Source organism: Phaenicophaeus curvirostris, chromosome 5, assembly GCF_032191515.1.
Source record: "Phaenicophaeus curvirostris isolate KB17595 chromosome 5, BPBGC_Pcur_1.0, whole genome shotgun sequence".
NCBI classification, from domain to species: Eukaryota; Metazoa; Chordata; class Aves; order Cuculiformes; family Cuculidae; genus Phaenicophaeus; species Phaenicophaeus curvirostris.
The window spans coordinates 29,208,317-29,234,180 of NC_091396.1; the positions used below are offsets into that span (position 1 = coordinate 29,208,317).

Here is a 25,864-nt window from a genome sequence, read left to right on the forward strand (position 1 = left end):
TAGTCATGATTTAACTCCTGGTGTTCCTAACTTTGTCCTCAGAAGCCCCTGGGTTCGCAGCTTGGGGTTGCAGCTTTCAGAGTGGTTAAGTGCAATCTGAAGGTTTGTAACTGTGCAGCTTTTTTTCTGCACAGTTCAGTCTTGATGAAGCAGAGGTCCTGTTCTGGAGGTGAGTCTCAATGGAATGAGGAAGGAAGGAAAGTTATTCATGGTGTTATTTAAGTGACGGTTCTCTCCAGCTTGTGTTTACTTGTGCTACAAGTAAATTGATATTTTTCTGATTTAAATAAAAGTCATGCTTTTTTTATTCCAAGACTGTATTTGCAGATATGTAGTACTGACTGTTTGATTTAGCTTTCCAGAGTTGGTCACATACAGCAGTGAGATTTTTTTTCATTATTATTTTTTATTAACGGAGCGGTGATGCAGTTGTAGTTGCTTGTTTAAGAGGAACAGTTTGTGCTTGCATGATGAAAGAGCTTCCTCTATAGATTTTTGTACTAGTGAAGTAACTGATTGATAGGGGGCTGTGGAGGTAACAACAAAGGTTTTAATATTGAAGAAATGACAACTAGAGTTTGAGAATCACACCTGTCTCTTCAGCACCCTCAACAATGAGGGTATTGCAAATTCTGCAGTGTCCGGAGCAAATGCACATAATTTGAATATAGCCTCAAAACAGTCCATCCTCCTCAGTTCATATCCTACTATGTTACCAGTTGAATGCTATTTAAACTTAGCTGAAATTGCTCTAAAATTAAAGTAATAACTCTTCTTCTGTAATATTTTGTTGTTCAAAATGCACACTAAAATTTGAGACTAGGAGAGCTAGAGTCACTACCAGCAGTAGGCTTCCTGTTTTCTTTTCTGTTCTTGGGGTTCATCAGCACCCTGGTTCTGCTGGCTAGTGAATGTAAACCACTCTCCTTGTGCTGGACTCCACTGAGCAAGACAATTGTGGCTTTCTACTGCTGTGTCTGTTTATAAGGCTGGGGCTTGAACTTCAGCTCTGCGATGACTTGTGTATGTATAGAAGCATCTGCAAAGATCTTGTTAGTTGTGGAGTTGAAGCTTACAATAGGCTAATATTCTAGTATTTTACTAGAAAATTGAAGTATTTGGGAGGCCTCTTTTAGCATCAGGCAAAGTAATTGAGCAGATAACTTACCATTTATATTTTAGCTATCTTTTTTTAGGACTCTGACTCACAAGTTTATGATTCATGTGAGTATAATTTAAAAGGTACTACTTTGGTCTGCTGCTAGATGTTGTTCTTCCCTTGACACAGGCAGTGTAATGGGCAGCACATCTTCTTGGCCTCCACTGTTCATGACCTAACACATTAGCTTAAACTGCCATTGATTTCAGTTTATGTTAGTACTTTGGGATTTAAGCTGCCATGGCTGTGCTGACACACCACCTGCTCCACCATCTTTGTTGTGTTGGTACAATCTCGAGCAGAGGTAGTGGGCAAATGTCTGGGAGGGTAACCTTGTCATATTTAGCTGTGGCAACTGACAGGGCTTGGGACTTAAATGTTAATAAATGTGACGGAGAGGAGGTGTTTCCCCCGGGGGAGGTGGGGGGACATAGGCATTGCACAGAACTAGAAAAGCTTGTACCTGTAATCTCTTCTTCCCCTAGTGACGGTAATAGTTTGTCTTTTAATCCAGATTAGAATTGTAGGTCTCCTTGGCTTTCTCTGCCATGTTAAAGAGATTTTCTTTCTAAGTGGTATTTTTATACTTAGCTTTTGTGTTCAAAAAAAAGAAAAAGCCAAAAGCCCCAAAACAAAAAAACCCACCCAACAAACACAAAAACCCTCCCTAAAACCAAAACAGCTCCCCTACCAACTTTCCAAATCTTTGACTTTTCTTCTTCTGTTTGAAACTGTAACTAAGCTGTTTGTAATTATCTTTTGTTTGTTTGTATTTATTTTGTAGGAGGAGGTAGAGAGCTAAAGGGAATAACTTTCTTAAAACTGGTAAGTACTTCTTCCCAGGCCTAAGATGTTTTACCTAAGAATAGATGATACAAAGAGCTGGTATCCACTCCTGGAAAGGTTTGATGTCTACAGAAATTGAAATCATATCTATTCTTATATTCAGAAATTAAATCATAAAAAGTGTTACTGATGGAAGCCCCATTCCTATAGGTAAAACCACTATAGGGCTGACATTTGGGCCCAAGGCTCTGTAAGTTCAGTGGATAATACATCTATTAAAAAATAATGTTAAATTATTTTTCTATGTAAACTAAATTTAAGGTAGTTCTGGTGCACAGAGACTTCCGTCTAAAATTCTAAATTATTCAGAGTCTTTCCGTACACGCAGGAGGCACTCATGGCTTTTTGAATGAGTTCAGCATTTTGGATTTTTATGTATATATACAGGAGCACACAGAATCACTAGGTTGGAAAAGACAGGATCATTGAATCCAACCGTTCCTATCAACCACTAAACCATGCTCCTCAGCACCTCATCGACCTGTATTTTAAATACCTCCAGGGTTGGTGACTCCCTGGGCAGCCTGTTCCAGTGCCCAATGACCCTTTCTGTGAATTTTTTTTTTCCTGATATCCAGCCTGAACCTCCCCTGGTAGAGCTTGAGGCCATTCCCTCTTGTCCTGTCCCCTGTCACTTGGGAGAAGAGGCCAGCTGCCTCCTCTCTACAACCTCCTCTCAGGTAGTTCTAGAGAGCAATAAGATCTCCTCTCAGCCTTCTCTTCTCTAGGCTAAACAACCCCAGTTCCCTCAGCCACTCCTCGTAAGACTCAACATCCTTCTTGTGGTGAGGGGCCCAGAACTGAACACAGGATTCGAGGAGTGGTCTCACCAGTGCCGAGTACAGAGTGAGAATAACCTCCCTGGACCTGCTGGTCACGCCGTTTCTGATACAAGCCAAGATGCCATTGACCTTATTGGCCGCCTGGGCACACTGCTGGCTCACGGTCAGTTGGCTGTTGACCAGCACCCCCAGGTCCTTCTCCTCCAGGCAGCTTTTTAGCCGGACTTCTACTGCCAGTCTATAGCAACAATAATGTTGTGGGGTTGTTGTGCCCCAAGTGCAGGACCCAGCATTTGGCCTTTTTAAACCTCATGCCATTGGTCTCAGCCCAGCAATCCAGCCTGTTCTGATCCTTTTGGAGCCTCCCTACCCTCTAGCAGATCAACACTTCCACCCAGCTTGGTGTTGTCTGCAAACTTGCTAAGGGTACAATCAATGCCTTCACCCAGGTCATCGATGAAGACATTGAACAGGGCTGGACCCAGCACTGAGCCCTGGGGAACCCCACTGGTAACTGGCCTCCAGCTGGAGTTAACTCCATTTACCACCACTCTCTGGGCCCAGCCATCCAACCAGTTTTCCACCCAAGAGAGTGTGCGCCTGTCCAGTCCAGAGGCTGAGAGTTTCCGAAGCAGAATGCTGTGAGAAACTCTGTCAAAGGCTTTATTGAAGTCCAAGATGACCACATCCACAGCCTTCCCCTCATCCAGAAGCCGAGTCACTTTGTCATAGAAGGCGATCAGGTTAGTTTGGCAAGACCTGCCTTTCATGAACTGCTGTTGACTGGACCTCATCACCTGGTTCTCTTGCACGTGCTTCATGATAGCACTCAAGATCACTCAAGTTCCATGACATTTTCCCTGACACTGAGGTCAGACTGACAGGCCTGTGTTTTCCTGGGTTCTCCCTCTGACTCTTCTTGTAGACAGCCACAACATCAGCCAGCCTCCAGTCCAGTGGAACTTCCCCAGTCAGCCAGGACTACTGGGAGATGATGGAAAGGGGTTTGGCTAGCACATCCACCAGCTCCCTCAATACTCTTGGATGGATCCCTTCTGGCCCCATAGACTTGTGGGTGTCTGGCTGGGCAAGCAAGTCTCTAACCACCTCCTCTTGGATCATGGGAGCTTTGTTCTGCTCCTCTAACTCCTGGGTAGGTACAGAGAGGGAACAACTTTCCTTACTATTAAAGACACAGGCAAAAAAGACATTAAGTACCTCAGCCTTGTCCTCAGACTTTGTCACAGCTGTTCCATTTGCATCCAATAGGGACTGAATATTCTCCCTGGTCCTCGTTTTATTGTTAATGTATTTATAGAAAGATTTTCTGTTAACTTTCACCGACTTGGCCAAGTTGAGCACTCGCTGGGCTTTAGCCCTCCTGATTCTTCCTCTGCGCAATCTCACTTTCTCCCTGTAGTCCATCCAAGACTCCTGTCCCTTCTTCTGAAGCTCATAGACATTCCTCTTCTTTTTGATGTCCCTTAAGATCTCCCTGCTCAACCAAGCTGGTTTTTTTTTTCCCCAATGGCTTCTTTTCTGGAACATAGGGATGGCTTTCTCCTGAGCTGCTAGGATTTCCTTTTTGAAGAGCTCCCAACCCTTGTGGGCTCCCTTGCCCTTAAGGACTGTCTCCCATGGGACTTTGTCAACCAGCCTTCTGAACAGTCCAAAGTCTGCCCTCTGGAAGTTTAATGTGACTGTTCTGCTAATCCCCCTCCTCACCTCATATAGAACTGAAAATTCTACCATTTCATGATTGCTTTGTCCCAGGCATCCTCCAACCGTCACATCCTCCACAAGGCCTTCTCTGTTCACAAACAGCAGGTCCAGGAGGGCACTTTCCCTTGTCGGTTCACTTACCAGTTGTGCGAGGAAGTTGTCTTCCACACACTCCAGGAACCTGCTGGACTGCTTCCTTTCTGCTGTATTGTACTTCCAGCAGATATCTGGAAGATTGAAGTCTCCCACAAGGACAAGAGCTAGTGATCTTGAGACTATCCCCAGCTGTTTATAGAAGAGCCCATCAGCTGCTTCTTCTTGGCTGGGTGGTCTATAACAGATTCCCATCACAATACTCGCCTTCTTGTGGGCTCCTCTGATTTTAACCCACAGGCACTCGATCCTGTCATCATCAGAATCCAACTCGAGGGTATCAAAGCACTCTCGAACATAGCGGGCTACCCCACCACTTCTCCTACCCTTCCTGTCCTGCCTGAAAAGTTTATACCCCACCATAACTGCACTCCAGTATACTAGTCGTCCCACCACGTTTCTGTGATGGCAACTATGTCGTAATCTCCTTGCTGTACAATAACTTCCAGTTCCTCCTGCTTATTGCTCATGCTGTGTGCATTGGTGTAAATGCACTTCAGCACCCCCCCATCAGCTATGTTTCCAGCATATTTTATAAAATAGCCATTCTTTAAATATCTTTGTGATACTGTAGAGGTTCTGATGTGGACTGTATTTGAGGAAATTAATAGAGAAGTGCTAATGCACTTCACATGATTTTTGCAGAGTTTGATATTTCATTCAGTCTCTGAATATTTATACAGTATATAAACATCTGATACCTTAACTGCAGGGTATTGAGGTACTTATGTGAGTTTGAACTTTTAAGTTTTGGAGCCATTACATGAGAAATAAGGTATTATTTATAACAAATAATGTCAGCAAGAAATTGAATGGAGGGCTGCTATCTCCAATAGTTGAAATCAGTCCAAGGAGTGGCAAATTTACCTCTTGCTTTCAGTGCTCTACCTGGCTGAGGTTTGGCAGTACATCTGGATATGAGAGAGATGCATGTACTCCACAATCCTCTGCTTTTCTTTTGGAAATACTGATTCTAGTATTGAAAGACATTTGCATGTTTTCCTTTAAGAACTAATGGGATGAAGGATGTTGGCACACCAACCCATCCATGCAATTTCAGTCATCCACTGAAAGCTGCTCTCTATTCTGCTGTCATAAGAGTTAAAATGGAGATGTGGTATGTTTTGTGATTAATACAGGGATGTTTTTATACATCTTCAGATGTGGTATTCTAGGTGGTTTATAATGCAACTGGACTTAAGGTTTTAAATCTTCCCTTGAATTTCAGTCTAAAAGAATGGAAGTTTGAAAATATTGAGGATTTTTGCACTCAAAATGCTTGTGACCGCTCGCTTATGTAGTTCTGTACCTGCTCTCAAAGGGAATACTACCAATATTTAACCAGCTGCCCTTGTAGATAGTTCTGGAAATTATTCTACATAAACCAGAAACATACAGCCTGGGATTTGTTGGATATAAGGAATGATCACTTTTTTTTCCTTTAAACTATCACTGGGTAATTGCTAAAAGGTGCTTTGAGGGAATTTTGGACAGTGATAATTTTGGGTAGTTATCCTTTGCCTGGTTCTTTGTCTTTAAGGGGGAGGTAATGTATGCACTGTCTGGGATGCCTTGCCAAATATATGGTATCTTATTTGTAATTTTAAAAAATTCTTGTAATTGCTTGTTGTGGTCCTTCTTTTACTAAGGAGAACATTTGTGCTGCTAGCTGACAATTACAAAGGCTGGCAGAGGTGATTGCAGAAGGTTATTCTTTTCTGTGTGACCTTCACTGATGGAGCAGCATTGGTTTCTCTTTCCTTACGTATCAGACAGTTTTTTGAAGAGGAGGTTGTTTCCTATGTTTAAAATGGCTTTCAGTGGATCTTTGCCAGCAGAAGGTAATTGGAAGTAAATGATCCTGCAGAGTGAGTTGCTTTGAAGGCTATAATGGGAATGTTGGAGGAGGGGAAGGAAGAAAAAAGAATCAAGAGTTAGAGAACCAACAAACACCCTGTCCCTCTCACCCCTCAAAAAAAGAACTCAAAAGTTTTAGTTGCTTGCATTTTCTTGGAAATTTCAGTCTTATGAATTGAAATTAATTCTTCAGGATGTTGTAGTATGGCACCTGTTTCAAATCTATATGTACAAGGAATAAATTTTAGGGAATTCTAAAATTTGTTAACTTTTAAAATTACAATGAAAGAAATCTGAAATTGCACCTTATTTTTGGGTGAAACAAAGATTGATATGTTACTAGAATCGTTTTGTTTTTTTACTTGTCTCAATATGTGTTCCTCAGTACAACAGTGAATTACATTTGTTCATTTCTACACCTCTAATCATAGCTAGGCTGAGCAACCAGTTCCTTCTATTAAGCACTATCACCTTTTCTTAAACCTTTTAAAAATTAATTTGAAAAAATCTTTCTGGCTGTACAAGCTATCTATGAAATTAGATTGGATTACTTTTAATGAACAATCAATACTACAATTTCTGTCTTGCCTAATTAAGTTGTGCATTAATAGTAGTTGCTCAATCATTATGGTTTTTTTACAAAAGTACTGTGTCGGTTTTCCTGGAAACTAGTTCTGGGCTTTACAATCACATGTATTAAAATCAGAGAGATTGTTTACGTTCTCAGTTAGCTCTCTTCAACTGTTTCACCCTTAGCTTTAAAGTTAATGTGTAGTTACGGGGTGATACTAGCTATTCCTCATGAGTGCCTTCTCTTTTATTGAAGAAAAACTGAGAAAGAAACTATGGCTGCATCTGCCATATCCCAAAATCGAATTTCCAAGGCTTATGAAAGACTTTTTGCCTCAGCAGTGCATTCCAGTGTTTATTAGCCATTCTCCCATGTGCTTTTCTGAAGTGTGGTTTATTTGGAAACTGCAACAGTAGGGGCCTAATGCAGGCTAGAGTTGTTCTTATTAGTGAGTGGAAGTAATAATCTGGGGTTTTGTTTTTTCATTACTGTTTGTGGTAATGGAAGAGGGATCTATATGCAATTTCTATGTATCCCTCGATACAGATTATAATTTTATAGAGAGTAGTGCTGTGAAGGCAGCTGGTTTTGCTCTTCTGTGTCACGTGTGGGAGAGGCCCTTGCGGAAGGTCAATGCATGTGTTGACTAGAAAGTCTGATCAGGCCTCTCTTATTTAAATATGTAACTTCAACCTAATGGCAGACAGCACAAACAAAGAGTTAAATATAATGAGTTTAAATATAATACTTTTTAAAACCTCTCTATATTCTTCTCTTTTTATAGCTTATTTCAATTTGGAAAGAGAAACAATTAATTTAAATAAACAGAACAAAGCACCATTGCCCCCAAACTTCTTATTTTCAGTTCACAAACTTGTCTAGCACTTCAGTTTACTGTAGTGAGACATTAAAATAAAATTCTTTATCTTGCATGAATTACTCTCCTTTTACAGCATACTTGTCTGATCTAAGCTGTCAATATACTTTTGAGAGCAATAAAGTCCTGTTATGAGGGCCTCTGAGTTGACTGAGATACCTGTGCAATAATTGTGAGCAATTTTCAAAAAAAACCCAAAACCAAACCTATTTTAACACTCCAGTAATTTTTTAATGTGTGGTGTTGGGATGGAAAAGTGACTGGAAGGATTGCTATATGTTTTCCAATGGCTTTTATGTGTGTGTATTTATAGATGTCTTTTTAATCCATTTTTACACAGATTCCATTGTAATTTGAGCATATGGGATGGACACAGGAATCTTAATCCTGTTTTAGAAGCTGATAGTTTTAACATTTCTGAACAAATCTCTCATCCAACTTTTGAGGCTTTTAGAAGTGTGGCTGACTATTAAAGTATGGCTTTTCTGTGTCAGTGTTTGGGGGGATTAATTTGTCTGTAGCATAAGTAAAGATAGTAAACTCATGTTCTATGAGTGGAATTGCGGTAGAAGTAAGAGGTTCTAAAATTAATGATCTTTGAATAAGTCTTGTGCTGCTTTATATCAGTCTTGTATTCTCTCAAAATAAGTTTCCACTGAAATTACTAACTCAACCCACTGCTGTAAGTTTGTGTTATTAATATATTAATGTTGTTCTGTCAGATTGCATGCAGACCATCCCATCTAAGAACAGCTCTATAGTACCATGGAAGTATGTTAATGCAGTGCATTCCGTTTAACAATTTATTGCTGTTTGGGTTGCAGAATTTAGTCTCCAGAATATCTTCTCATCTACATGGATTTTTAAAACATCCTCAGTAGTTTAATTTTTTAATCTAATATGCAACTGCAAGAGGATATTGGTTGGAAATAGCTGCCTGCAAACTAAGATAAGGGACAAGTATGTCAACTTTGGGATATGTGGGAAGTAACAAATTTTGCTAAACGACTCCAAGGCAGACATTTTGTACAATCTGTATATTTCTTATGTTATAAAGATTGTTTGTTTTTAGGCTAGAAAGCTGCTGTTGAATGCAGTTCACTACTGAATTCCTGCTCTGTTATAGTCTCCTTTTCTTCAAATTGACTTCTCTTTCACTAACTAAAACAAAGCCTTTCTTTTTCTCTAGCATTGGTATTGAAGAGGAAAGCAGAAACTAAAGGCACTGGAATCAGCAAATACACTTCTAGAGAAAGTGGAGAAGGTAGAGAATGGAGCTGCAGACTCTACAGGAGGCTTTGAAAGTGGAAATTCAGGTTCACCAGGTAATTTGCATTCTTTCTTGCTTTGTATTTTCAAGTAATAGCAGCGTTAGTATTGCTGATATATTGCAGCTCATGGTAGCATTAAGTAATAGCAGTACAATTATAGTAATAATTGTTTTATAAGCTTGAAGCTACTTTAGAATTGTATAATCTGCATTTTGACCCCACCACCTGTTGCTTCTCAGCAAATCTGAAAAATCTGCATATCAGGCTGTGGATGTGGAATTTTTTTTATATGTATGTTGTAGCAGTGATAAAAACATTCTGAAAACTCTGTGCTCAGCAACGTATGGCTGGAAGGTATTTCTAATGTTCTGAAGTATTCAGTTGGCAATGGAAGAATACAGTCGAGAAACTTTCAAGTGAAATGTGTAGTGCTTTGTAGTTTCATTCTAAGCTTGTAATAGTATGGTTTTGTTAACCAATATGTAAAAATTTCACTACATGTCGTGTCTTTTACTGATAGCCTGTCCAATGCTGTGTAGCAGTAGTGTTGCAGTTTGCCATTCCAGTACAATACCAATGAGAAATATTAAAAATAATAGTAACAATAACACCTAATTAGCAAATATAGAGGACAGATGCATGTTAATTCTTGGAACAAAATTGTTACAGCCATAAGCACAGAGTAGCTGCCAACCTCAACATTAAATGAGACCTTCTCTAAAGACAGTTCTCCAAGTATTTGTGTCAGGTACCCGAGACTCACAACTGTTACACAATGGATAAAAGACATGTATTGTGAGTTACGTTATGAGTGTAACTCACTCATATAAAATTTGGAAAATGTTTCCAAATTACCTGATGTCTAAAGAAGTTTTCTAGACTACTCATTCAGTAGCTGCTGCAATGAGGAGCATAGGGCAAAGACTTGAATAGGTGCATCAGTAAAAGGAAGCTATGTCTGTTTTAAAAATATACCACTTTTCTGGGTAAAAAACCTGAAAAAGCTAAAAATTAATTTCTAGAACTACAGACAAGTACTTTGCTCTTTTCAAACTCCCAGGCCCTTGTATTCAAAACTTCAGTGAAGTTTTGTTATCAGGGTAAGGAAATTCAGAAATCACCCGTGGCATTTTATTTCAACTGTATCACATGTCATCATTTGCTTATCTAATATTTCTTTTTCTGAGGACTCTTTATAAAAGCTTGCCAACACTCATACTATCATAGTTCCTAGTCACCTTGTAAGTGGTGGACAGTTGTCTATGATGAGTGCATAGAATTCAGCTCCACACTGTGAGCAAAGCCTTCTAGCTTCATGATGCAGCATGTCACTTGTGACTGCTTACCTAGTTTTAGAAAGGGCCACTCAGTATGACTTTGCTCTTGATTGTAGAATAGCTTCTTGATTCCTGCCTATTCCAATTCACCTCTAGAACTCTGTATGAAATTTTGATGCTACTGCTCTGGCAAAGTATATCTTAAACACCTCCTCTAGGCCTTTAATAGGTAGTTTGAATGTTTAGAAAAAGCGATTTTCTTTTGTTTTGCTTTGGTGATCAAAAAATCCTCCATAAATGAAGTCTGACTGCTATATCAGAGTACAACTTGAATATTCAGATATCTTCTATATCCAAGCTATATTGCTTGCCCTGAACAGAGATGCCTCAAATCTAAATAGTCCATTCTGATACTGTGTGGATTTAATTGAGGTTAATTTGAAACACTCTGCTCTTCATAGTTTTGATTATGAGAGGTGTTAAAGGAGTTATGCTTAGCTCTCCTCACAGAAGGACTGGGCTTCATGGATCACTCTTTGAGCTGATGTGTGGAAAGAACCTAAAACATCCATTTTTTTCTCATTTTGTAGCAAAAAGATCAGTAGGTTTTAAAATATCTTAAATTTAGCTTGCGTTTGGGGTCAGTGCAAAAGAACACTCTTTTTTCTTTTATGATTGCATGACACAGTATTGTGTGATCCAAAATTTAGCAATATTTCATGAACTGTTCGCAGTCACTAACTGTATTGTCTTATGACTGAGTCTGTGCAAGTACTTCGTATAAAAACTGACAGATTTGGGTTTTTTTGTAGAACTGATGTAATAGAAAGCACCCATGAATAATCAGCTAAGTGTGGGTAACATAGGGTAGCGTAATACCTTAGCTCCCATAACACCGAATGACAGTGTGATGAAACAATAAACAGTGTAGGTAAATGCCAAGTGATGCACTTTGGAAAAACGGTCCCAATTTTACATCTGGAATAGCAAGCTGTGAATTGGCTGTTAGTACTGTGGAAGGAGTTCCTGCAATACAGAGTACTCAAATGTTGTATGCAGTTTTAAACTTTGTCTCCAGGTGACCAAGACAAACTAGAGGAGTACAGAAAAGAGTGCTGAGAGTCAACAAAGCAATGGAACGATTCATAAATGAGGAGACTTTCAAGCTGAAGAAGCGATGACTGATAGGAGAATGTGTGATGTGGAAAAAACGTAGGAAGATGATGAGAGAAACAGTCATAGAGTCATAGAATATCTTGAGTTGAAAGGGACCCATAAAGATCACAGAGTCCAAATTCCAAATCCTCTTGACTTAAGAGGATCTTTTTTGCCCCTTATGCTTGCGTTACTGGGAGGCAGATTCAAAAGAAAAAGGAGGTCACCACACATTGAGTGTTATAGTCTAACTTTGAAAATTATTGTCACAGAAGCTTGAGTGTTTTCCTGGGTTCAAAAAGTAATGAAGGCAAATTAATGGAAGAAAAATGTGTTACTACCTAGTAGGCCTAAGACATAATCTATTGAAGACATCAGAGATGTAAATTTGTGAAAGATGGGAGACAACACTCAGACATCATGCTGATGCCTCTGTTTGCTATTGGCTAGTATTAGAAAGAAAATCAGCTGTGGTGAGGTGCAGAATTATCTTTGTGTTATGCTTTTTTTATTATTACTACTGGTTTTGGTATGTGAAGTGAAATTTCTAAAGTGAATTAGTTGACAAAGTCTGAATTCTCTGAGCAGTATCAGTGCAGGTGGAATGAAACATGTATTTTGTTGCTTGCTTTGTCCTTATATTTCTCACTTTTCCTGGTTGTGATGAGCAAATGGGAAAGAAAGTAAGACTACGTTTTAATTTGTATGTGTGGAAGGGACGTGGCAATGTGATGATGAACATGGCTGTAATAAAGAAAGAAATCGGGGAATTTTTATTTATGTGGCCTCTTCACTCTGGGCTCTGGTTTTCTTTGGTGGCAGTCTGGCAACTTTGCAGTCTACTGCTAAGACAGAACATTCTCCTGCAGCTGCCTGAAGGAAGTGAAGGAGGAAGAATAGTGAATGGTAACCGTCTGTCTGCTTTCCCTTGGATGTGCAGAGAATCTCTTCTACAATGATCTCAACCTCTCTCTGAGGGGGAAAAGTGGCAAATATAGTTCTTAACATGATTCTTCCATGTGGTACCAGCCAAGCTAGCGTACAAGCAGACCCTTAGTACTTGAAATGTTCTGCTCTTGAATATACAAACAGCTTTTGTTCCTGCAGCAGTTATGTGATTTGTGTTTCTTGTGACTGCAAGCAAAGAAGGCAGCAGTTCTAGGGGAAACAGAGCTATTAGATTATTTTACCCAGCTGGCTTAAATTGTCTATAAAAGGCATCACTTATTCAAGAGCTGTTCAGGAGGAGCAAAAGTGGTGGCTTCATGTGGTGGTTTTAATATACTAATAAGAATGGGTTTGGAAATTATGTAATACTGGATTCCAGCTTTTGCTATAGAAATGCTGTAAACTGAATATTTTGCTTTTACAAAGGTTCTTTAAAAATGTTGAACTTTAAACTGTTCAAGATCTGTAATGAGAATCTTCATTGTATTGTTGCGTCTTTTTTCTTTCTAGAAATTGGTTGCCCAAATGAAGCAAGATCCACAGGTAACTAGTCTTATATTGCATTATTTACCCTTAAAAATACAGGAAATAATGGTGCATGAAGCTTGAGAATTCTAGATTTCTTGATCATGTTCTTCCTTGCTGATGAAATGTTTAGAAGAAAACGATTATGAACAAGTCTGTAAACAATGACTGCTGGATAGTTAAAAAAAACTAAACAAACCAGAACTCTTATGGAGCCTTTTGCCTCGTATTCTTAATAAAATGAATCAATCAGCTCTTGTGCTCTATGGCGCTGTTAAAACTTGCGGTAAGTTTCTGTTTCTGTTGGAAGCTGCTCTTTATAAAATCTGCTGTGGATAAAATTTGCTTTTTTTTTTTTTTCTTTGAGTGTCAGTAAGTGTGAACATTAGGGTTGACAGTTCTATAAGAAGAGGTAGGGTAGTCTGTCCAAGAAATTTTGTCCAAATAAAAAATGTTGCTTAATGCTGTGTTTGGGCTGACTGTCTTGCATATCTAGCCTCAGCGCTGTGATGTCCAGAGAGTGGGCACTTGACCTTGGTGTTTCAAAGCTACTGAAGTTGGATAGGTAGACTTCTTGCATAGAGAGCAGAAGTTTCTCCTTTCCCAACTACTGCAGAAGGAGACTGGATTAGCTTGTGCAGCAACTAAGCACTCTAGTGTGCTGCATGGGAAGTTCTGTGGAGTTCTCTAACCAGTCTGAAACATTGCGTAGAATGATAAAGGTGGCTCACTTGAGACTTGCTGTTAAGTGCTTCTGTCCTGATGCAATACTAAATACCTTTGAATTTTCTGAACAAATATTTTTCTGTGCTCAGTGGAGTGGGAAGGCAGCTTTTTGTAACGGTCAGGTAGTTAGACCCTTGATGAGGAAGGAAGGGGTGAATAGGGAATAGGGTATTGGAAAATATGCTTTCTAGAGGTTCTTTGTTCTGATGGAATTTGGGTAAGGTCTGCTACTCTTACTTGCTGGGCAAGTCTGCTAATGATTAGCTTGTAGAGCAGTTTGCTTTCTGGTCGTATCCGCTGAAAGTAAGGTCATGCTGCAAACAACCGTGCAAAGTTCCTGTAGCCAAGAAGAGTAAATCTGGTCCCTGTTCCCAATGCTCTTAATGAATTTTTATCCCCTACTATTGAAGCGGAATCTATAAGAAGGGAGGGTGACTGGTCAAATCTGGTTTTGCCAGAATTGTGTCTGTGTTGGAGAAGACTATCTACAAACTCTGAGATTGTAATGAATTTCAAAATTGTATGGAGGAATATAACAATAGGGAAGTTCACAGAATCACTAGGTTGGAAAAGTTGTCCTGAGCATGAAGTTCCTATGTTTTAATATTTCTGCATAGTACAGCAAGTCTGCATAATCTAATGTGAAGAGTTTACAACATAGACGAGTGCAACAAAAGAGAATAATGTATGGAAGTTCACTTCCCTGTCATGTCTCTACAGAGCTTCACAGGCTTTAAACTGAGGACAATTTATTATATTTTTAATGGGAAGGAAAGAGTCCGGGTGAAAAAAATGTTGTCTGACTGCATCTTTATACTGATGCTTTTGGCTTTCAAATCTTAAAGTGCTATTGTAAGCAAAGCACTGATATGAATAATGTGTTAAGGCAAATGTAATTCTCTTAAATACAGTTTAAGGCATAAACATACATGGAAATGAATGTTTAGGTAGGCTTACCTTCATTTGACACGTGTCAATGAATTTAACATATGTTTGCTGACGTTCTACACAGTCAAACGTATGATAATGACTTTGCATAAGTACCATAGGTCAGAATGCTTTAGGTGACATACCATAGCATACTGTTGTATATAATGCGATACTACTGTATTACTTATTAACAAACATTTCTTATTTAATTTGTAAGTTCAATGAAATGTACATATGTGCTTTATAATCTGCTAAGCACTAATGGATGTTTTAATGAAATTGTCGTTCCAAACTGGGTTGTCTCTCTTGAGTGCTAGAATGGTCCACTGATTATTGTTGTACTCGGTGACTTAACTAAGGCTTTGTTGAGCCTCTTGAATTTTATTGGCTGCACATCCAGAGGTGCTGTATTTGTCATATGCTATGCAGAAAAAAAAAACAAACAAAAAAACCAAAACAAACCCACCTTCCTGCTACTACTCTCTGTTAACAAGTGGAATATCTTTCTCACAGATATTTTTTCTTTCTAATCAGAACGCTGATTTGAAGAAACAGCTTCATGAACTTCAAGCCAAAATCACAGCTCTGAGTGAGAAACAGGTAGGGAAACAAAGATGTATTTTTAACACCCTATTCTAAAGATGTCTCTTTTCCCAGCTTCCAAGAGAGCTGCTAAGTTTCTAAGTGCAAAAATAAGTGTGAGAAACCAGACATTTTTGATTTTTGTTTGATGTCTCAACAAAAGATAGGATGAGCTACTGCGAGTCTATCAAACAAGCGACTAGTGTAATCAGTGGAAGCCATTGCGCTTTTTCTTAAGTTAAAACTAGTATTTTGTATTAAGGGAGTTGGGAAAATGAATTATTTTTTTTTTCTCTGTTATTGTCTTGAAACTTATTCTAAACCAGACCATTCTGCTTAAGGCAAACCTTTAGATTTGTTTTAGCTGGTCCACACTGTATGCCTGAATGAGCATGCAGGAATTTTATCTTGTGTCTAGACTAACTAAATTCATGTCAGTACCTAATAGACAATTTGGAAATTATTTGTGTGTGTTTACCATGATAAATTGCACCACAAATGTCTCGTGTTTGCCATTTGGTAGGAATTCTCTTTGACAGGTCTAAAGTATGAGTAATAATTACAGCTGAATGCTTAGCAGAAAGATTGCGGAACTTGAAGGCGCATCTTGTGGGTTGGAAGAAGGAAAATAAGTAACAATGAGAGATCTACAAAACTTGTTCTCGCTTATGTTTATAAAAAAGCAAAACAGCAACGCACACAAAAAAGGTCTCATGCCATTCCCCAATCCCAAGTTAAACTGATTTAAGCAGTTCTGTATTGCTATTGTGGCAATAACATAATCAAATTAGGCCGATAGATAACATTTTTGACGAGAGGAAACATTTTATAATGTGCGCATAGGTAAGAATATAACTAGGCATCATTTTCACATCTGGATACCTGCAGTCATCTGTCATTATCTGCATTGTGTTCTGTTTTGATAATTACCTTTCCTAAAGAAATGGGCAGACACGAATTAACTTTTATCTGGAATTTTTGTTTACTAAAAATTTTGTTATGTTTTAGTAGTAGAACAGTGAGTCTAGGAAGGAATGTGTACAGATAAAGAAAATGATTTCTTAATGAGAATTTTAATGCAACAAAAACTGAGGTTTTGCTGATGAGGTGACATGCCTCTCTTGAGAATTATTTACTCTCTAAAACTGGCATGAGTCTCTGCATGTGGCTGTTTCACAGCAAGCAACTTCAGAATTCTCTGGTAAGCTCTGGGGGCCTGTGGTAATTTCAAAATTAGCTTGCCTTGATGCCATGAGGCAACTCGTATTGACTGCCAGTTCACATGATCAGCAGGGACAGGCAGTGAGACAGCAAGTGGGAGGTAAGAAAGAATTATGTCTTGCTGTAACTTTTAAACTTGGATTCATAACTTTAAAAAGTTAGGTGAGAGTGATATATACTGACATGCATTTTTATATTACCCATCACCAGAAATGCAGCTGTATCTTTTCTCCTGAAAATTACAGCTGAAAGTACTAAAGCACATTTATTTGTGGGATGAACATGGGCCAAGTTTCCAAAAGACTTTGAAAAATAATTTTCTGACTTTACTTCCAGCACACAGTGAATACAGTCAATGTGAAGTCACAGTCCAATTTTCTTCTTTGTGTTCTTATGGGTTTTGATTGTCAGCAGAACGCTAAACTTCTGGGTGAAGGAAGTTTAAATATTTTTTCTATCTACAACAGAAGTAATTGAAGTAGTTTGGCTGCCAAAATGCAATGGTCATGGAAAATGTGGATGCTAGAAAAAAAAAAAACCCACACCTTTCCAATGCAGAGAAATGCTCAGTCCCTCTTATTTGTTGAACTGTTGTATACACATCTGTGGCTTAGTCATGCAGAGTCAAGCAGCAGTTTAGAGAGCTCAGCAAAGACCTTTTTTACCATTGTAATTTTCATTTCTCTTTAGGAAAAATAATTATTATCAGTTGCTTTAGGTGGAGAATATTATCCAATAATGTAGTTTTCACACAGCATGGAGAAATGTGCAGTTTTGCATAGTAAATAAATGCTTTACATTGTGAAGTGTGTTTCTTAATGTGTTATCTGTACTCTTATTTAGAGCCAAGTAAGTAGACTCGATTCTAATGTCCAGGGAATAAACTCTGAGAGCCTAACTCCACTGTGGGCAGTTACAGAAAGCATAACCATCACTGTTTGATAAGCTCTTAATGAAATGTGAAAAACTACAGTTCTAACCTGTGTGATATCCCTGGTCGAGACAGTGGCATGGAGCTGAGACCCTGGTGTCAGGCAGAATACAGAAATATTTCTGGCTTCTGAAATGTTACGTCAGCCTAACCTACCCTTTTTCTTCGCTCTGTTATTAAATAAAGTTGGTTCTTGCACAAGTCTTCATCTAAGTCAGTGATGGGTTAGCCAAAAGCTTTTTGTTGCTTTAGGACTTTTCTCCATTGCTGAGGCATTGTGAGAGTAGTGCTGACACTTGCTGCCAGTCGCTGCAGTGGTTCATCACAGGTTAGGCTTCTTGATGAGAATTAATGATGACAGCTCAGTTCAGAAGCTTGTGAAACTGAAGAGATCTGGCAAAATACAAAGAGAAAGCAAGTAGGCTGTGCGGCATATAGAACCTAAAGAAATTTATCTGATGGAGGGTTAAACTGTTACAGCGTAAGGTCTGTCGTATAGTCATGTTTTGTTTTGAAAATGTGAAAGAGGTGAAAGTAAATGATTTGGTTTGTTTCACCTGAGGTGATGGAGCAATGTATGCTGGTTGTATTATCATATAGAAGAAAAATTTCAAAAAGACAAACTTATTTGAAGATAATTTGCATTTAAAGGGCAGTAAGCATGAATCCCTCAGACGATTATTCTTCTCTGCTAGTCTCTTTGTTATTACCACTGAGTTCTAGACTGTGTTTAACCTTTTCTAATCTGAGTGCAATAAGGTGAATTCAGTTTAACAACCTTGTTTCTCGGTTATGAATGAATGCTGCAGTTTGGAAACAGAGCGCACCGGTTTTAAAACTGGTTTCCTCTTTCTTCCCCTACCCCTCTCCTCAGTAAAGAGAAGTCAGGAGTAGCTCTTTGCAAGAGTTTTAATTGCCAAATCCAAGATTGGGTTGTAAATATGAATTAAGCCTGTTGATGTGCAGAACTGTTTTTTTATTATGTTTTCACACCTTTGTAGGAAAGTAATAGTCTCAGCACTCTTCCCTACGCTTTATATTCTATGATAGTGTCTTCTTTTGGCATTCTGATTTGTAGACTTTTTACCCACAATTACTTACCACTGTGCAGTTTTTGTCTGACGTAAATATAGTCCTTACAATGAAAAACATAAAGAACATTATTTTTTTTATTTTTCCCTGAGAACTTTTACCAGTGTGTACTGTTTTAACTGTGGGGAGGTGAGGTGAAAATTTTTGTCAGTGACGCTGGTGAAAGACTGAGGTAGAGCAGGACTAACATAAAGGAGCAGGAGGGATGTAATATTGATTTAGAAGTTTTTTTCTGTATCTTCCCTCCATAGTTAATTAAAAAAAAATATATGATCTTCCAGATATTTCATCATTGAGATATACTGTAACAATACTTTTCTTCCATTGATGAGGAAGAGATCACGTTTATTTGAGTATATAAATGTAAAGGAAGAAGAGGGCAGCAAACACGTTTAGACAGGATCTTGTAAAATACAGAGGAATTTCTGTATCTATCCTTTATCGCAGTTTCTTGGAAAAGTTGGAGCAACGTTCTGTCTCAAATGTGGAAGAAGGTTTACAGGAATAGTCTTTGACGTTATGGCAAAAAGGTGATGGTGGTAAGCACAAATGAAAGAAATTGTATGTCTCTTTCCCCTGTACTTGAAAATGAAATGAAAATGTCTACTACTGTAATTGCAGTAAAATTAATAGTCTTCAAGGAAACAGTCTTCTGAAAACTAGACATGTTCTAATGCATTTGCTTTTGATGTGGAGAGAATAAAGTGGATCTATTTTGTTATTTTGATTTCTGAAGAGCTGTATATAATTGTAGGAAAAAGTACTCAAAAATAGTTGTAGCACAGGAATACTCATGTTTTTATTTTTCGTGGGGGAAGAAGTTTAACACGCTTTACTGTGAAAAATAGTTGGAACTGTAGAATATCATCAGAAAAAGTGCATGCTATAAAAACAAGCTTATCTCTGTTGTTATGAATAGACAAATCTAGTGACTTTTGCTTGTATTTAAAGTTTACAGCAAACTGAGGTAGTTGAGGTTATTCTAAATCCTGTATGTTCAGGTGAGACTCCTTTTAACCTTACTCCTTATAACCTGAAGTAAAGGGAAGGGTGATTTGGGGGACTCTTTAAGTATGGTAGTGTATTTTAACCCTGATTTTGTATGGTTGAATAAAAGTAAACATGTGGTTTAGACTGACAAAGGAAATGTATTTAAGTCTTCAAAAACTGTCAGGAGTTAGTTTAAGCATTAGTGTTGCTATATTTATTACAGGGACCATAACTGAATAATGAAAAGATTGGTAACGTGCATAAATTTGTCCTGTGAGACTGTTCTTCTTGAACATTTGTCATCCATAGTAAAGGTGAATCTTTATGGAGGCTTCTTGAACATATTATCAGAAAATAATACCCAAAACATGTTCCATTGTGTTCTGCAAAGATAAAAGACTGTGTTTTGATGAAAGTAGGTGCAAGAAGCTGCAGAGCAGAAAGGAAACTGGGTACAGTTAACGCGTGGGGTTGAAATGCTTCTGCGTGAGAAAATGGGCAAGATATACCTGTGTATTGTGGATACAAATAATGAATATCATGAGGACTTAGGGCTCAAAATATGGAAATAATGAAGTCTCTCAGTTCTCACTCTTGCCTATTTTGTTTGGAGTTTCTAATCCTTCCTTTCCTCAAGATCCATCAAGAGTATATTAAAACACCAATACTGGGAGAAAGTGTGCAAATATACCATATGGATGTGTAGTAGCAAATAACTTGAGGCAGATGATACTTAATTTCAGTTCCAATGGTTTATCTGGTATTGCTAAACACTTCTCTTATTTTTAAGGAAATGGCATAAGTGATAAAGATAATGCTAATTTCCAAGCTTCCATTTATGCTGAATGGTTATAAAGCAGTCTTAAAATATATGGGAAAACAATTTTGCACCTTCCTTGGTTTTAATAATGAAACCCTGTAGTGATACATTTAGCACTGCCTCCTCCCATAATTGACTATTTATAAACTCCTTTCTTAGAGAGTTTGAAGGAGTCACTTGTTTTTCCTTTCGAAAAGACACTGGTCTATCTGGATGTAAGGAGGAGTAAGTTAACTGCCTCTGAATAGTCAGACCCTCTGATAAGTGTGAGGAGCACCTGTTTAGGAGGTGGATGTTTATTTGAGAAAGCTACATGAGCTTACTATTTTAATCTTTGATATTTATTTAATTTGCATCCAAATATTTTGTGAAAATTGGAATATAATGACTTCTCATTAAATTATCTTCCGTATTCTGAAGATATATGGGCCAAAACAAATTCTGAATTTGTATGGGTTATTGTACATAGGCGAAGTGCATGCATCTCCCCTGCTGCCGCTTTTGCCTCGAACTCTTGCAAAACTGATGTGAGTCATTTGTATATGACTGAAATATTGCTAAGTTTTCCCAGACCTTTTATTATGCTTAAATCATTATTATGAGTGTAAACTGGAGAGGGGCAGATTAAGAGTGGATATAAGGAAGAGTTTCTTCACCATGAGAGTAGTGAGGCAGTGGAACAGGTTGCCCAGGGAAGTTGAGAATGCCCCATGCCTGGAGGTGTTCAAGGCCAGGTTGGATGGGTCCTTGGGCAGCCTGATCTAGTGGGAGGTGTCCCTGCCCATGGCAGGGGTGTTGGAACTGGGTGATCTTTAAGGTCCCTTCCAACCCAAACCATTCTGTGATTGTTAAACCCATACTAGCTTCTAAATGTGTATTTTCAGTTCTTCTCTTAATGTGACTTCACCTAGACTTCTCACTGTTGGTTTGTGAACCTAATTTTTGCATATGTAGTATACACTAGCGTGGGAGTAACTTAATTTAGGAAATGCAAGTGACCATTTCATGATATCATTGAAAAGAAGAAAAACCTTCCACAGCTTCCTCCTCCTGCTCTTCCTTTAGCACTGATTTTCTGGCTCAACTTTTAATTTTTGAGTACATGCTGTATTTAAGCCAGATATGCATGCAGCTAGAGAATTTTTTGGATCGAGCCTAGTTGGATACATCTTTCACCTTCGTATAAGCCAGGGCATAACTCCAAAATCACAGAATCACAGAATAACCAGGTTGGAAGAGACCCACCGGATCACCGAGTCCAACCGTTCAAAATAACCTGCTCTGCTTGAAAAATCAAAGTTGTTGATAGAAAACGGGCAGTTAAGCTACAGTATTTCCTTGAAAATCACCTGCTGATGGTGAGAGTTGATTATTAGGTGGTCCTGCTTGTTTTGACTTGCTGGATAGCCTCACACATCAGTGGTTATTTCAAGGCCTTCCTTTTCCCCTCTGTACTTGGAGGAAAGGCAGGTGAAACATCAGATTGTGATGACTGAAATTTAGGATCTTTTGTATAGCACCCTTAAAGATGTCTTAGGTGGAGGCTGAGAAAAGAGATTGTATTTACTAATGAAGTTTTAGAAGTGAAAACAGAGTCCATTTTGCTCTGCTCTGCATGACTCAGTGGAACAACCTCACAGCCACAGAACAGTATTTTTGATTTCTTTCAAGTGTATCAGTGTTAGAGGGAGAATCAAATCCAGGGATCTGCTTTTCAGAGCCTTATGAGTCTTTAGTTTCTATTAGAGTTGTTTGGTCCCCAGCTCTTTGGAAAACTCTGAATTTTGGAAGAGAAAGACTGTGTCTATTGCTTAGAATATAGGCAAAACCTTGTCTTTGCTGTTTGTTATCTGCTACCTGTTACTTGATTTGAAAATGAACCACTTCCTGAGACTCTTCTTTCTTGCATTATGAGTTATGGAGCCTAGAGCAACTATGGGCTAAAGAATTTTATTAGTAAAGATTATCTTTTGTAATGGTGCTATGCCAAGAACAATACTGATGAGGGTAGTCAGTGTTAGGTGGCATTTTGCAACATACAGGTTCCACGTTACACTCAGTTCAGCTCCTCATGCTTATTTTTGAAAAGGACCGAGGTGAACGTGACATGTGACATTGGTTCCCTAGTCCTAGTGCCAGTTCGGAACTGGTTTCTGTTAATTGTAGTGGCCCTTACAGGTGGACTGGAGGTCCTTTGTGGTGGACACTGGACAGATAAAGAGGAGATGTATATAATAAGGAACCATAAGAGGGCGAAATGCAATGTAAAAGTTTGTTTTAGGGTTTAACTTTTCTGTTTGAGTTACCTGCCCTTACTGCTCTAGTCACTGATCTTTTTTCCTCATTTTATTGTGATGACCGTGATAGGCTTGGGCCTTGAAGGGCTTAAAGAGAGAACAAACCTTAAGGGGTAAGAATGCCCTTGATGGGGTTTCATTAAGTCTCCTTTCTTTTCTGTATTGATATTATTGCCAAGAGGATGCAGTCTTCATCCTCAGGAAGCAGCAGTGTTCACTGAAATTATAACCGGGTAATTGTTTCTGTGTACAGAAAAGGTATGAGCATAAAATGCTCATTCTTCGAATGTTGGTCAAGTCAATTTGAATTGTACTGGTTTTGGGTATTGTATGTGGCCAGGGTTTTTTTCAGTATTGTACTTGTTTCTTGGTAAATTTTTAAAATAGTTGTTCTGACTTCTAGAAACTTCAGAAAGCATATAATGTCTTTAGAGCAACTTTTCACCTGCTGTTGCATTGCAATAACTGTTTACCAGAGAGGCTTGACAGGGAGTTTTCCTGTTAGGGAAGATACGTGGTGGAGCCCAGATAGCATGCGGGTTCTCTTGGTGTGTTTTTTGTTTTTAATAAGGTCAATTATTCTCTCAGCTTTTCTTATTCCTTGCTTTATGCTAAGTCTGTGAAAACTGGTATTGACGTGCAAGGTGTCTTTCTTAACTTTCCCCCCTTCTTGTAATGTTAACAGGTAGATTTAGACAGCGGTGATGACAGAATGACAGAATTCTGATGGAAATCTTGCTGGAATGAAGCTTGAATGACTGTGGGGTCAATAGAGAGGTGGAGAGAGGGCACTTTCCAGGAGGTAGTTCAGAAAAGGGAACCTAATTACATGTGTTGCCTTTGTGAGGACCCATGCTTCCCTTCCATTGACTACAGAAAACTTGTAGGAAGATTAGGCTTCAGTTGACTTCTGTCTGTTCATTACCTGTTTTCACTACAACATTTATCTGATGTGTTCTATGGAAAAGAATTCTTGTTCTATTCTTTCTTTTTTTAATAGTGAGATATTTTCGGTGTTTTCTTATAATAAACGTTTATTTGAAAGCCAACAGGAGAAAGGCCTCAAGCTGTAATAAGCATTTCTTCTTTGTTCTGTAGCTTCCTTTGAGGCTAGGTGAGGCGGGTTAGAGGCAGTTAAAAAGTTGTGATTCCTTTTTCTCCTTCTTTCTCAAGATTTCCTCAGTAAAATGTTGGCAGTGTGTCACAGTTAACAGACACTAATGTGTAAAAGAGTTAGACCCAGGCTTCCCTATGCATGAGCCAGCTTTTTTCTTACTCAACAAGTAAAAGCTCAGTCTTACTGTTTGTACTGTTTATAGAAGGCAGAGCTTATTTACTTTATTTTTCCTTCAAAAGTAAACAGAGAAAAATTACTTGGGAACTCTTAATATACGTGTGAATATTTAAGGTGTATGCTTTAGAGCTGTTTAATGTCCAGAACAGCAAGTGGCTATCCTTCTATTTTAGACTTCTGAAAATTTGAATACTTGGCAGTGTTTAAGCTTGTGGAGTCTTGCTCCATGTCCATGTCCACTCTCTTTATAAGTTCCTTCATTTTCATTCCACTATGGCAGCTTCTCAAAACAGTGCTTTGTCCTTTAGAGAAGCAGTCAGCCTAGAGCTGGGTGGAAGGGCCTGATTGTCAGCAGCTTTCTAGCTGGAGAAGCTCCACGCACACCTTTGGGCTGGTAACAAATGTTTTAATGATCATGTTTGATACAACTACATTCTTGAATTCCACGACTCTTTTTAAATTTTGTCATATATCTCAAGAGACAGAAATATCCCATTCTCTGAGTGAATTGCTTGAGGGAAGCAATTTTACAGCAGCCCAGAACATTAAGCTCCTAACATTTATCTGCTGGGCAATTAAAGTTTTGTGGCTTAAAGATTCTCTGTTCGTTGTCTGAAATTTGGAAACAGAAGCAGCTTTTAAATTTCTAAGTTGGTTTTTCTGGTGTTTTTCTTTTTTTTTTTTTTCAAATGAGAACAGCTTACTGTCTGGCCAGGACTCTGTTCTACCTGCCATGTAAGAACTACTTTCTCAATATCTTGGTTTTTGTAATATGCAGGAATCCTGCACTTGACAGCTGGTTTGATAGGTGTTTCTTCCATACAGCGACTCTCTTCAGAAATTAATTATTGGGATGCTTTAGTGCATCAAACTTCACTTCAAATTAATGAAAAACAGCAAAATCTTGCTCTAAATGTTAGAATTTCTGATCTAGCCCCAGACTGGTACTTCAATATCTTGTGGAGAAAATGGTCCTCTGTAGGGCAGCTAGGTATCATATAAGTGTCAAATAAGGTTGTTATAATGTGGGGGGGGTTCTTTGGGTGTTTGGTTATTACTTTTTTTTTCCATTCCCATGTTCAGATGAATTCTGCTATTGTCTAGAGAACTGAATGTGAATATTAATCCCTTATTTTGAACTTCCGCCTTATTGTTTGATAACTTATCAAGGTACTATCATTTGGGACAAAAAATGGTTTAAGTCTGCTTTTAACATAGCTTTAGGAACTTCAGAAGTCACTGTTTAAAGGATTTTGGTACAAAATACAGTGCTTAAGTGGAAAAGCTTAGTCAGATACAAGGCTATTTTTTTCAGAAGAAAATGAGACAAATATTTATAACGAGATTTTGTGTTTATTAGGTTTGTATATCCTCTGCGATAATCAGGCATGGTCTCAGAGCACCAATGGTAGTATACAGTGCACACTAAGTAATCTGTGTAGCACTATTAGAAGGTAAAATGTAAATAAAACAGGGTTTACCCTTTCCTATCTCTTTATCCTGCTTATCTCTTTCCACTGTATTAAGTGATGTAAATAATTTTTTTAAAATTCTATCATTTCATAATGGATTTTAGCTCATTTGGATTTAGCTATGTGGAATTAACTCTGGTGTACTTCTCACAATAATCTTTAGGGTTCCAAATTATTCAAAAGTTGCTTGAATGAAAATGGCTGATCATTCAAAGCCTTGCAGGTAGTAATTTCCTTCACCTCTACTCAGGAATGTGTTTTTTAAACAGCATGTATATTATTGCATTTAGTAGATAGCTTCCTTTCTGACCTCTCCTCAGTTAGCAGGAGACCCACTTAACTGACACACATGCAGTCCTTTTGAGC

The 25,864-nt window shown here is 38.4% G+C and overlaps 1 protein-coding gene across 5 annotated transcripts in view; it reads left to right on the top strand.

Annotated features, from left to right (window-relative positions):
• PHF21A (PHD finger protein 21A) overlaps positions 1–25,864 on the top strand; it is a 133,335-nt gene that overhangs the window by 29,177 nt on the left and 78,294 nt on the right. For all 5 annotated transcript variants that reach the window (XM_069858058.1, XM_069858056.1, XM_069858057.1 and 2 more), the window contains exons 2-5: positions 1,944–1,984; positions 9,157–9,292; positions 13,129–13,161; positions 15,334–15,399. In XM_069858058.1, the coding sequence (XP_069714159.1) occupies positions 9,239–9,292; positions 13,129–13,161; positions 15,334–15,399 (153 nt within the window). In that variant the 5' untranslated portion in view covers positions 1,944–1,984; positions 9,157–9,238. The remainder of the gene's footprint in view (positions 1–1,943; positions 1,985–9,156; positions 9,293–13,128; positions 13,162–15,333; positions 15,400–25,864) is intronic.